We start from the raw sequence: 14,094 nt of genomic DNA on the forward strand, positions 1-14,094 counted from the left end.
TTAAATCCTAATAGAATATGTCCCTAACACACTACAAAAAAGAATTATGTAGTGGTTTAAATGGTAAAAGACAATGGTTCCTATTTTAATAAACCATTAGAATTTCTGTGATGGTTTCCAACTTTTTTTTAAGCTGGTCTGATCTTCTGTCCTTGTCTAAAGAAATAATTACACACACATCATGCTTAATGTTTTATTATCAAGGTGAACACATGAAATTCATAAGTATCTGTAAAATGCACCTACATAAATGAGTTTCACAGCACTAACACTGTTTCAGCTTTGATCGCCTCGGTAAAAACACGTAATAAACGGGGCGTTACTTGCATTTTATGGTTGTCAGCTTTGTTGCATTACATTTACTTCACCAGGAGATGGTGCTGCAATTTCTATCTAAATGAAGCTTCGAGTAATGAACCATTTTCGACACAATTGTATCAGAAAGCAATAATGCTTCGAAACGCTTCATTTGGCCATCACTACAGATAAGTGACCTACACGACAGGAAAAGGGAAAGCAAGGAGGTAGCCTAACCAGAAACGGTTAAACACAAGCTCAGCTACTTGTGCTTTATTATAAGTGCAATCATGATAGCCTAATGATTAACCAGCCGGTATCTGACACAGCTGAATCTATGGGGAAAGTATTCCCGTTCTCCACCAGCGGGAGTAATGGAGGGAAATCCCCAATCTGCTACACGAGCGTAACTTTTTGCCCGTGGGCGGGCAATAGAGCTACGTCATTATATTTAAACTTATTTTTGTAATGTTTCTGGAGATACTATCACCCCATATATAGTATCATTTTAAATCTTAAAATCTCATCTTTACACAGAATATAATGATATTTGTGTATATGGAACACAAATAATGAATATAAAGCTTTAAAAAACAATAGTCACAAAATCGCTCCTCCCCCAAAATGGCGATGCAGAAATGTAAATATGAATATATATTTTTACGTATCTCACAAAACAGAAAAATCATATATCAAAAGAAAGCTCTCATTCTCAGAAATGTGACTGTGTAGTTTGTTTTATTGTTTTAACATCATAGTTCACATTATCTCCAAAAGAATCGGGCAGTAAAATATGATTTCTGTGGAAAAACAAAGACAAACGTCTCATTTCTACATCGATTACAGGTGCTCTAAGCTAAAATCAGCCACAAACTCAATATCATCTTTTACCAGGATGTACGAATAAATTACATAGGCTAACTGGTATGTATAGTGGTAGCCACCTTGTTCTCATATTTACTCTTTACACTTTGCCCTTTCTGTATATTTATTGTCCCTTTTTATTTCCTTACATTGTTTTTTATTTTTATTTTTTATTGTTAAACTGTATTTTTTATCAAAAAGCCCTACTAGGGACAAGTGTCGTGAATTAGCTTTAGCTAAAAACACTATGATACATACATCGGATGACTGTTAAGCTTATCTATGTTATTTGTATCTGTCCCTATCTAAATAAACTGAATGAGTGTGTTAGCTGGGTAGCATGTCATCTTCGTCCGCTTATCCGGGGCCGGGTCGCGGGGGCAGCAGTCTAAGCAGAGATGCCCAGACTCCCCTCTCCCTAGACACTTCCTCCAGCTCTTCCGGGGGAACACCGAGGCGTTCCCAGGCCAGCCCAGTAGCACCTCAATGCAGTACACAAGATCCGGGGGGAGGAGTCGGATCTTGTATAAGAGGTGGAGATTGGTAGGTTTAGGGGTGGAGATGGGTAGGTTTAGGGGTGGGTTTAGGGATCAGGGGGTGGAGATTGGTAGGTTTAGGTATGTAAGGTGGGAGGAGTTGGATCTGGATCCGACTCCTCCCCGTGGATTTCATGTTCTGCATTGAGGACCATCTCGGCCAGCCGGGAGACATAGTCTCTCCAGCGTGTCCTAGGTCTTCCCCGGGGTCTCCTCCTCTTTGGGTAGCCTAATCTTCAAAACATGTTGATAAAAGTGAATTTACAGTAGCCTAATTTAGTTCTTTATTTATTTCTGAACCATTTCATTTCGTAAGGTAAAAGGGATAAATGCATTTCCCATAATGTATTAATATCCATTCATTCATCCGTCCATCCTATAGGCTATCCTCTGAAGGGTTGCGCGAGTTTTGGAGTATGTGAGTTTGTGTGTGTGTGACCAAATAAATGTAGGCCTATAGGGTAGAGTGGGGGAAAACGCCCCCCACCTGTTTTTCCCAAAATAACCACTAAAAGTAGTCAAGATACATTTTTACTGTTGCTATGCACTACGTTGATAACGGGGATATACAAATCTCTATGGAGAAGCTGACACCAGCGACACATTTGAAGAGAAGAGGATTACATGGTAAATGCTATAATTTTCAGATATTAGTAAATAAGTGTTTAAGAGAATATTGTTCTACAGGATCTCGCAGTGATGTATGATAGATGAATAGTGAAGTCTGTAGTTTGAGATCATATATTATTTATAAGGAATATAATTATATTTTAAAAATTAAACATTTTTTTAAAAACTCATAGCTTGTGGGGTAAAACTTTTTTTGTTTTGTGGGGTAAAAATTTTGCTGTTGATCTATGAAGCAAACTGGTTGGTAAGAAAGGGGGCATTTTACCCCACCGCTGGGGCAAAACGCCCCCTTTGTACAAAAATATTTTCAGTGAAAACACTAATTAATTATGAAGGCTGAGCAATTTTAATATTTGGTGAATAACTCCTGCCATAGTCACTCAAAACCGGGATGGCAATTCTAGTCACATTTATGTTTTGTTTCACTGTAATGTCACATTTTCCTTAAGGGGGGCGTTTTCCCCCACTCTACCCTACGTTTATTTATTTTTAGTCAGAGAAATTACAAAACGTGGTTTATTCATTCATAATTTCTCATCAACAACACGTTGAAGCCTAAATTCACAACATGACTCAACTGAAACCCTTTTAATTTCAGACTTGACTCAGCTCTTTTCCGTCAGTTGTAAAGTCTTTGCCACAAGGGGGCAGTACGTACCGTTACATCTAGTCCTACATCAACGAAATCAGTCCTTCTCTGCTTTAATTCAGGACCTGTTATAGACCTCCTTGTTCAAAAAAGAAAGAAAGGGGGATAAAAAAACCCCTCCTTGGACCTCCTTGTTCAGGAGCCAGATTTTGCATTGTAAATTACTCACCTAAAGGTTTTTGGTTCCTAGAATGTTAGTGCATGGCTGTAAACAGACAAATAAACAAACAAAACTAAATACAACCATTAGTTAACATTGTGTAAATTCTTATTTTACTGTCACAGAAATTTCTTGAAATGTCCTGGTAATGTTAGTTAATGGTTAAAAGACATGAGTAGCCTAAGGCAACACAACACTACCAGTCTGACTGACCTCAACAGATTTAGTCCTTTCTGAATAAGTAGTCTATAAGCTTATATTTGATTTGTTATAAGATTGTATTTGCTAAGTTATCTAAGCACTAAATAAATAACTCCTTATACACAGACTGTTCTTTTTTTCTATCTTATTTTTAGTTGCACTGAAATGTTTTCTTCCCCCTGTACTTCATATACCTAGATGTTTTTAATGAAAGTTTTAATAGCATTATTTTGGAACAGAATTTTTTGTCTTTAGTGATTTTAAGCTGCTGCTCTCTATAATTTTCAAAACAATAAAAATAAAGAATAGGCTAAAAAGCTTAAAGCTCAGATGACATGGCATTTTGTTTGTGATGTTACATGTCTATATTTGTGACATTCGCATAGCTATTCATTAAACATGTTTGGTGTTTGTTGAAGTGCTTAATGTAAAGTAAATGGCTTACAATATAACAGAGGCATGCAGAGGGAGCTACAGCTTTATTTATAATTAATAGTTTAAATAAAAATATTACAAACTGCATATAAATATAATATTGTTTACATATTTGAGAACAGTAAAAAAAACGTAGTCAATTGAAATCACTCTGCGTGAACAATTACCTTGTTGTATAGAAGAGCTTATCTAAAGAAAACAAAACTCAGGAGTACAAAGAAAACCTTAAGACAAAGAATAGCTGGCTTGGTACATGTGAAGACAAAAAAAGCAAGCATCATCATAAATGGTATTTTCCTGACTGAAACAATACTTGGTTTGCTTCACTTGCTGAGAGAAAAAAAAAACATTCCACTGTCTCATGAAAACAGCATGTTGTTCAGTTTTATATGGCTTGCTTGACTGAATTAATGTACCTAGAGGTAATTTATGTGAGAAAATATCCCCACTACCACCCCTAGCCATCCACCACCCCCATCAGAAAACATTTCCATGACATTCGTGAACAAATAAGTGCTTCTGTTGCTTACAGCAAAATCTGGCACAACATCTATCAAAAATTTTTGGCTCATTAAATACTAAGAGTTTGTTATTAAAATTAAAATGTGATTGCTTGTCTTAAAAAAAAAAAAAAAAAGCCCATATTTACAGAATAAAGTGTTGCTTCATAGCCTTAGCTTTTGTATGACACGCTGAGCATTTATATCAAACATATGTTGCTGTTATGAGGTTTTTACATTCAGTTGTCGATGAATTAAATACTACATGATTATATTTATATATTGAAAAATACCCACTTTCTCAGAATTAGCTTACTACTGTTTGGTAAAACAATGTTTGTTGCAGGCAGCTACGGCATCTTGTATGTAGCCTACGTAATACATGAGAATCTTCAAAGTCAGTGCTCAGCATATCATGCCCTTTTTCATCTTGACTCATAAAAAAACTGAAACACAAACTTAACTTGTATATCGGTTGAGAGGAAAATGTGTCATGCTTCTGAGAAGATCATGAGATGTGATCTTCATATTTCGAAAGGAAGAAGAAAAAACACCAAGAAAGTATCATAACCCCCCACGCAATCCTTGTTAATGTCAACGAGCATTTCCTAGTATGACAGCTGGAAAATCTCAGGTGTTCTAGCAGCTGATCTTGAGACTGCGTCATACCGAAATGTCACAATTAAAGTTAACAAGAATATAAGAACAGCTGCCGTTGTAAAAATTGGACATGGTCTGTGGATATAACCAATAATTGATGCAGTATTTATTGCCCATGCTCCACAGTCTACCAGTCGTCTGCCCATTTTATTAAAGTGATAAAGGAGGAGAAGGGTCTCGAATCATAGTTCACCGAATCACTTGGAAATACTCTCACTGATAACTGGTTTGTTGATTGCATGTACATCAGAAGGAAAGTGTTGAGCTTTGCATCTGGAGACGTGTTGACATTCACCACCTGAGTGTCATGTGCAGCTGAAAATATCTCTGATTTCCCACCATAATTGAGATCCACTAGAAGTTTGAGTTCTACAGTAGAGTCGCTATTCTTCTGTAGATTTAGAACGAAGTTCACCTGTATGTAGACCAGGTAAACACCTTTCTCTCGTATGACAATCCACGTTTTGTTATGGTCCAGAATGCTCTCACCCTTATTCCTGTGGTCCTCCCACTCATCATCCCAAACCAAACGATTATCAGTGTGATTGTAAGCTTGAAAAAAAAACGAAGATAAAGATAAACATGTAGCAAACATTCTCATTATGGAATCAGAAAGGTTTATGTAATGTTAGCTACAGTGTGTAATTTTAATATAGCCTAACTAATGTTTCAACAAGAAATGTGATGTTTAGGCCTATGTGAAACATAGGTGGACATGTTTTATATATTTTATAAATATTTGTTACAAACAAATGTTACTAATCACCTGTTAGAAGCCATTTTTCCCGCGAGACTTGATGTCTGAACATACTTTCAATTGCGGAGACTGTCAGAAAGAAAAACATCTGTAAGATTACCACAACTGAACGAATCCTGACTAAAAACAATAAATAATTGTTGCATGAATGACTAAACGTTCAACTGACAGCTGAACATGAAAATGCGCGGAAGCAGACCACAAAATGCATTTCCACCAACTCACAGCGAGACAGCTCAGATCCCCACCCAAACAGCATAATACAACAATCACACACGCGCGAACAAAGAGCACAGCTGTCTGTTACACATTGTACACTCTCATGCATCGTTCAACTATAATAAATTGGAATGGAGATTCTGCAAACAGTAAGAGCTTTCCGAACTTTTATGCTATTTAGTTTTCTTTTTTATAATATGCAACAGCTTGAAATTGTTTCGTTTGATTTATTTTATTGACAACAAAACGCGGTAATAATAATCAATTGTGTTTAAATTGCTCAGAAAATGATTAGGTTATTAGTAGGCTATCAAATATTAACCTGGGTGCGAGTTATCAGTTAAAAAAAAAACTCAGTCAAAACAAAGGAGATTCGTAGGCCTATATGTTTGACTTAAACCTTTAAAAGGCTAGGTTTTTACTTCAAACGCGTAAGTAGCGACACAATTTTGATTAAATATAATGGCCAACTAACTGTTAGACAAAGGGCAACCAGTCTTAACTCTCGATATCAAATGAGACGAATTTACGTAGGCTATATGAATTTTCGTATTTAACAGTCTTAAAGAAAAAAAAAAGATGACTTGAAAGATAAGTCTTAGCATCTCAGAAGCAGATTTCTCAGGGGAAATCTCAGAGTCAAAATTTTGCCAGGTGAGAAGTTTATTTACTATTTTAATTCATTTTATTACTATATCATTTATCTATTTTAATTCATTTTATAGCCTGTTTCATTTCCCCTGCTTTTATTTTGTGTCTATTTTCTATGGAAAGCTCTATGAATTGCTATAGTGTGATTATTATAATTCCTTTCTATGTAAAGCTTTTGAATAACTGTTTGAATTTTCTTTGCTTTTATTTTGAGATAATTTTTATTCCTCTCTATGTAAAGCACTTTGAATTGCCATAATGTATGAAATGTGCTAAATAAATAAACTTGCCTTGCCTTGCCTTGGCAGTTTATGAAACCGGCCCCAGATTTACATATTACACATTATTTCATAAAATCTGAAGTGTTTAGTCTTCATTCCGTTTTGCTTTGCTAGTGGTACCAAATGACCATTGGCAATGCCATCCTCAATAGAGGAAGAAAAAACATTGTTAATAGAAAAGGCTATTAGGTTAAACTTACCATTCACGATGCTAATTCGTTGGCATCCAGACACCTGTTGAAGTTACAGTAAGACATGTCACTCACTATGTCATGCATATTTCAAGAATAGCCTAGATTGCACCGAAGGAGTTATTTACAAACACGCCCTCTGCAACTCGACCCATGAATTATTGTCCACATCAAATTCTGGAGAAAACAAGGAAGTGTTTCTCAGCCAACGAGACATTATAAGTGAACTGAAGATCGGATAACCTTTTTCTCTTTTTTTCATAAATACATATTTTTAAAACATGCTTGCTGGAATGGTAAATTCAGTAGCCTACAAACATTCGTCGAGTTATTCTTCAAAATGTCCAACAGACGCGTCTTGAACAACGCGTCTATTTATTGGCCAAAAATATGAAATTCTAAGTCCGTAGATCCAGTTATATTTACCTTCGACATGAAGACATAAGCCAAGCACGTTGCGATTGAAATGAGGACCAAAGCTATCGATGTCCATATAATATGCGCTCTAGCTGCGCGCGCTGTACCCATGCCTGCTCCTTAAGATGCTGAAATAACTGCAGTTTGCACACTAGAAATGCCTCTTGTAGTCCCGGATGAAGTTGACGACTGTACTGAGATACCAATCTCCCACGCGTTCAACAGAGCGCTATTAACTCCACATCACCTGTGGGTGAGATGAGGGTGGATGTGATCATGGTGACAGTAAACGCGTAGCTTTCACTTTGTAAAGAATGGTCACAATTTCTTGTTGTAATCTAGGCCTTTTCTTTTTTCATTTTATTAGCACTGTTTGTAATTTCATCCATTAATGTAATCGTCTTGCATAAGATTACAAGTCTAGAGGGTCGTCAAAAAAAAAAAGAAAAAAAAAGGAGGGCTGGTTGGTAAAAGGAGGCAGGTAAAACTCCCCGGGGAGGAAGGAAATCACATGTACAAACCTGTATGGAACTCAAAATGAGAAATTTTGACGAATATCTATTACATTCAATGAAAATGAATGGAGATATTGAGTTTAAAAAAAATGCAACAATCACTGTAAAATTACATAGCCTATAAATGCAATATATTTGAAGTACCACGGATAATGTTTTTTGAGGATTGTGTAAAACCTAAAAGTCATTGAAATATTGGTCCTATCTCAGCACAATCAGAGATGCAGCAATGTCTGGTGTGTGAACAAACTCAGTTTAACCTAATTTGTTGAATCAGATCCTTTAGTGAAATGTTTCATCCATTAACAAAACTAATCCATTTGAATTCACATTTCTCAAATTCAACTCATTGAATGATCCGGTCACAGCTGGAGGATATTTTCAGTGAATAACAACTTCTGTTTCAACTATTCCTCATCATATGGCCTGACCAGGTCTTCTCCATTTGTATTCTGCAGAATAAAGTGTGACATACAGGTTTGGAATGACATGAATTTTTGGGTGACCTATCCCTTTAAGAGCACATATAGACCACAAGACCACCCATTTGGTATTTTCCCTCAATGTTGACTGGAAGTCATAAGATATATCTGTAATCAATCACGCAAACAAGGTCACCACATGAATATACATGTGCTCCCATTGGGTGTGGGTGTTAGCAGAAGCATCAGCAAAAGTCTTCATGCACTGTGCATGTTTAAGTTTTGCTAGGCGCTTTAGGGACATGCAACCTGTTTGTGAGCATTTCACTGTTGATTCAGATACAGATTATGTTTTCCGGGTATATATATATATATATATATATACACACATATCTATATATATATATATTATTTTTTTTTTTTACATGACTCATTTTATCGGTTACTCTATTTACAGTACTCACAAGTTAAATTTCCAAAAGAGGGCAGTTTCCCAGATGATATCAAAGTTAGTAAAAGAAAATGCCCGCAAACGTCTTCCATTTCGAAGGCCTACATGGCTCTATGCCATGATGACATCAAATTCCACTCGTCACCACTCTATTGGCTAAGCGCTGTTGATTTCGAGCATCATTTACTCAGATTGATTTAAATGTCTCGGGATTTTTGATGTGAAATAATGATTCACATTTCTGTTTTGTCATTACTGATTATTGACCCTAGAGAAGTAACAGACTTGTTATTTGTTTTAAAGAACAATCTGAGGACAATGATCTTTATTTTTTTTACTGGGAATGATAAAGCTCAAAAATGGAAGGAGGGAGGATGTGTTGGCTTTTCTACCAACTGAAGTCAGGTATTCTAAATGTTCTCATAAATAGGGATTGAGGGATGATCTTGACAAGAACCTCAACATATCTCTTTGTGTCATGGCAAATGCATTTCTAGGAAGACAAGAGAGACACAGGAAAGACTCTCACTACAACTTCTTGTTTCCACTTCAAGTGTTCTCCATTAGCTAAATGGAAAACTCGTGGTAACTGGGACGGGAGATAAGTGAAAATCAGTCGTGTTTTGAATCAATCTCACAATGAATCTGCTTTTAGTTTACAATATCACAAATATAATCAAGACTATCATCATATTCCTGTATGACACTTCAAGCTCTTTTTTATACAGTGGAGCAGGTGACAAATTACTCCACCCCTACATGTGTACATAGCACCCCTTTTTATGGTTTCAAAGGCTATCATTTCTCTATTAAACCTGATTTCCGTGAAAAATGACTAACAATAAATGAGGTCTAAGATAAGGAACACGCTAAAAGTTATGTGTAAAGTCAATTTGTAATTCACACCATTACATTGAAATAGTCATAGTAAGACGACATCTCTTAGGTAGATTAGCTCTGTTGCACTAAAGTGATTTGCTTAAATCAAAACGCTGATAATGAAAGGTGAGCACTAGCCAACGAGCCATACTGTTTGTATGTTAGTCTCACCCACTACCGAGCTCTCAGAGTTTTTTTTAGCTTGATCTTAAACCTGGTTACAATAATTTCAAATATTTTGGTTCTTTTTTTAAATTTATGGCAAAAGTAAAATAAATAAATACTAAAATAAGAGGAAGATGACAAAGATTTAATCACAATTTCGCTAATTTATCTCCAAGAGGAGATAAAGAGGATGCTTTTTATTTACATCTAAATCTTCTCTGAATTAAAGGAAAAATTAATGAAAGTACTTTGTATGACTTTAAAAAAAGTGATTCAGATTCTGTGATATTTGTTAGTATTCATGACCCCTTATGGATACCCAGAAGGTGTAGGCGATTGCAGGAATACTCCCCAAGCTATCTACCCCTGACCTTTGAGAAGTGTGCAAATTAAAGATGAGAACATTTATGTGGGTGGGGGGCTTTTGTAGTTATTCTCCACTGGATTGTTTTCATTTTTAGGATTACATGAAAGCAAATTATTCACCTCAGACAGTTCTTACAATCAACAACAGCCAGAGGAAACATCTCGATATGGAGATTGTGTCGTCCAGTTCCTTCTGATCACACAATCACTCTGTATGGTAAACTATCAAAGAAGTTTGCAATATCACTCAATGACACCTTGCCACCTTGGGGCAACCGTTACTAAGGCTTAGGGCTGCACGATTAAACGTAATTTCCATGTAAACGCACTTAAACCGATTTGGTTTACCACGCTTTTGAAATCGCAAAGGCTGCGATTATTTTTTTATGCGCAGCACTCCTTCCTCCATCTTAGCCTTTGTTTTCTCCAGAAGTTTTGGTAGCACATTTTGAGGAAATGCGCCCGGCTTGGTAATGCATGGGGCTCAAGCACATAAGTCAATACTTGAACCCCTAGTTTTCAACAACCAAAAAGGGGCGCATATGCTGATGCGATATTCATGTAGGGTGGCACTGCCAATAAAGCACCTAAAAGCTGTCACAAAGAACCGGCAAAAGTAATGATTATGAATATGTAAAATATAGCAAGGAGACATTTTAATTGTTTATTAATAAACAAGTGTTTTCAGTGTCAGTGTCGGCTGCAAAGATGAAGTTGACTATGCTGACTCGCGATCTTTGCAGTAGTGAACGCGCCTGAGAGAAATGCACATTTCATACGGATTACATAAGCAGAGAGCAGTCTGTTTTCTTTCGTTTTGAATTGTTCTGTTTAGAAGTACACATTTCAAGCTTTCTATAGATATATTTCTCAGGTCTTTGAGGCAAGTAGGCTACCTTATTCGCCGAGTTTCGGTTAATTTATGAGACAAGCTCCAGTTCACGCACCGGCGCCTCTGTGTCGTGATTAGGCTATCTATTGTCTGCTATATTTACTTCTTATTTATTAAATCCAGGCTATTGGTTGATGGAACATTGATTAAAATTAAGATACAATTAATACAAATCGAAATTCGCTTTGTGCTTTCTGTTTGAGGTCTCTGTGAAAGTTTTGAAGCAGTCTTTTAGTGCCGCTTTCAGAGCGGTCACGTCCATAACATTGTTTTTTTCCTCATAAATGCAAACACGAAAAATAAAATAAAATGAGTATTTTATGTTCTGTGGAGAGCCAACCCTTCTTCATCTGGTGGGTAGTATGACTTTTGGTTTGCGCAGTGTAAAATATTTTGCCACTTAAAAGTTAAAGATTTTTTGTCATGTAAATTTTTTTTTAGTTTCAGTTTGTCACGTCACATACTGCATGTGTATTTCCCTCATATCAAATATAAAACGCATGTGTAGACTGATATTTTTCTAATGTCTGGACACCTTTATTAAGGGAACATGGATATATAAACAAACGTTTCAATATGTTGGTATTAAATGCATTTTCGGAGAATTTATATTTCAAGGTTTGACTCCAAATGTCACATCCATAATGCTAGAATTGCCCAGTTTTAAAGAACTAGTGCAAAGTGCCCATGCAAAATCAGTTTTTGTGTGTGTTTTTATTAATTGTTGGTTCGGTGGGTTTGAGTGCTCATTGTTACAATTACACAGCAAAAGTTCAGTGACATTTTTATTTGTGCATGGTAGAAAGCAAATACTGATACTGACATAATGACATACAATAAATGTGGAACATTTAACTACACGATCGAGGGAACTGGCTACACAGTGAACTCCGAGAAAACGCTACTTAAGCTCCGCTGCTTTCTTCAACCCTCTCTGTCTTGTGTCTCTGGTCCTGCGCTGTGCTCACTCAGTGTGCAGTGTGAGAGGGGGCGTGTTCAGGGGCTAGAGCGGCAAAAGCCAATGTGTGCTTCTTCTACTGATATATTTAACGATATCTTTTGCATTTCCAATCCAAACAACGCCGAACTTGGCACTGTACTTACTAGTGCCTGTAGCAAGACACCTATCAAGTTTGAAACCCATCGGACTAACAGTTCGAGAGATATGCGAATAACACACACACACACACACACACACACACACACACACACACACACACAGACAGATTCCTGTAATTTATAGATAGATATAATATTCAGAAGTAAACAGTGTAGCTGACTTAATGTTTAGCTGACAGATTGTTTATGTCAGAATGTTTATTTTTAAACCACAACCTTCTAAGTGCTTCTTTTACCGATATATTTAATGATATATTTTGCATTTCTAATCCAAACAACATCAAACTTGACACTGCACTTACTCGTGCCCGTAAGCAAGACACCTGTCAAGTTTGAAATCCATATCGGACTAATGGTTCGAGAGATATGCGAATAACAGACACACAGACAGACACACAAGAGAAGTTCCTGTAATTTATAGGTCGATTTATCCTCAACTAGTTTTGTGGTGTAGGTCTACGAATTTTATAATGTTAACTTCAAATAATACTAATAGTAATTTAAAGATGTGGTAGCATTGGATCTGGACGGGAAGGATAACTCTGGGAGTTGGAAGGGGTGTGTCGCGATTCTGCCTTCTCACACCGCGACGCAGGTTCGTGGATATGAGTGTCGCAATTTCGGTTTCATATCGCATATCGTTACAGCACGACAATCATAGCGTTTTAATCTTTTGTTTATTCAGCTACAGCGTTATTGTACTTCTGCGGTGGGGCATATTTGACATGTCTGCATGAGACGTCCTCTGGCATTCAGATGAAGCAGCATACCGATCAGCCGCCTTGACAAGCTTTGTCAACGCGTGCGGTTTCATTGCGATTAATTGTGCAGCCCTAGCTTAGATCATATAGAAAATATTTACATTACATTTTTGTAATGTTAGGAAATCTAGGAGTCATCTGTGAGCTTTGAAGCGAGTGGATTCTGGAATCCACTGCTGCTTCAATAAAGTATAAATCAATATTTTTCCTTCTAAATATCAAATGAGTTGAATGACTTCTCTAAGCTTATGAGATTTGACTTAGTTATAGACTCATTTAGCCCAACTTCCAGAAATTAAATATGGACTAGTTTTGTGTTTGAGAAAGGTCTTCAACGTGTTAAAATATCTGTTCTTCTAGCTCACCATGAAGACTAAAGGTCACAAGGGCCTCAATGAGAGGACGCTTTAATCTAACAATAAAGTAAAGACTTTAACTAAGAAATAGTCACTTAAACTATTGGTTCCAATGGCCCTTGTGGCCTATAGTCTTCATGGTAAGAACAGATATATGTTTTAACAAGTTGAAGACCTTTCTCAAACACAAAACAAGTCCATATTTCGGGCTAAATGAGCAAGCACTGTTACTGCATTCCTGGCCCTTCAGTCACCTCTCAGATATTTAATACAGACATTAAAGAATACATGAAAGAACATTTCAGCAATCACACGGGTAACTTCTATAACTAAGTAAAATCTCATAAGCTTAGAGAAGTCATTCAACTCATTTGATATTTAGAAGGAAAAATATTGATTAATACCTTGATTATAATCACTAATTATAGATATACATTGAAGCAGTAGAGGATTCCACAATCCACCCCCTTAAGCTTCTAAAGACAAAAACTATTTTTGAGATTGATCACCAACCATTTTGCTCAAAAGAAATGGACAAGATCATACAAGAACATATGAGATCATCTTGGCATGGAAAATGTCACACATCCGCATATTGCTCAATAAAACGCAAAATAGTTGCCTGATGCAGCTTCATGTGCCATGTAAGTGAGGAGGTCTGTAAATATTTGAAATGCAAAACGTCTATACTCAGGCACTCACTCAATTTAACCATCACGG

The 14,094-nt window shown here is 36.5% G+C and overlaps 1 protein-coding gene across 1 annotated transcript; it reads right to left on the reverse strand.

Moving 5' to 3' along the window:
* Positions 1 to 3,816: 3,816 nt before the first annotated feature.
* LOC311293606 (uncharacterized protein) lies at positions 3,817 to 8,675 on the reverse strand. The gene is made up of 5 exons (XM_084414007.1): positions 8,294 to 8,675; positions 7,458 to 7,695; positions 7,041 to 7,074; positions 5,699 to 5,758; positions 3,817 to 5,484 (listed from the first exon to the last, which is right to left on the reverse strand). The coding sequence occupies exons 2-5, from the start codon at positions 7,557 to 7,559 to the stop codon at positions 5,060 to 5,062; spliced, it is 621 nt and encodes a 206-aa protein (XP_084270133.1). The 5' UTR covers positions 7,560 to 7,695; positions 8,294 to 8,675; the 3' UTR covers positions 3,817 to 5,059.
* Between the last annotated feature and the right edge of the window lie 5,419 nt (positions 8,676 to 14,094).

The sequence above is a fragment of the Rutilus rutilus genome, assembly GCF_951802725.1.
Source record: "Rutilus rutilus genome assembly, chromosome: 7".
NCBI lineage: Eukaryota > Metazoa > Chordata > Actinopteri > Cypriniformes > Leuciscidae > Rutilus > Rutilus rutilus.

Coding starts and splice junctions, on each gene's coding strand:
- LOC311293606 (XM_084414007.1), bottom strand. CDS start 7,559: ATGGGTACAGCGCGCGCAGCTAGAGCGCATATTATATGGACATCGATA. Junction 7,075..7,457: donor CTTATGTCTTCATGTCGAAG/GTAAATATAACT, acceptor TAACTTCAACAG/GTGTCTGGATGCCAACGAAT. Junction 5,485..5,698: donor GGAAAAATGGCTTCTAACAG/GTGATTAGTAAC, acceptor TTTTTTTTCAAG/CTTACAATCACACTGATAAT.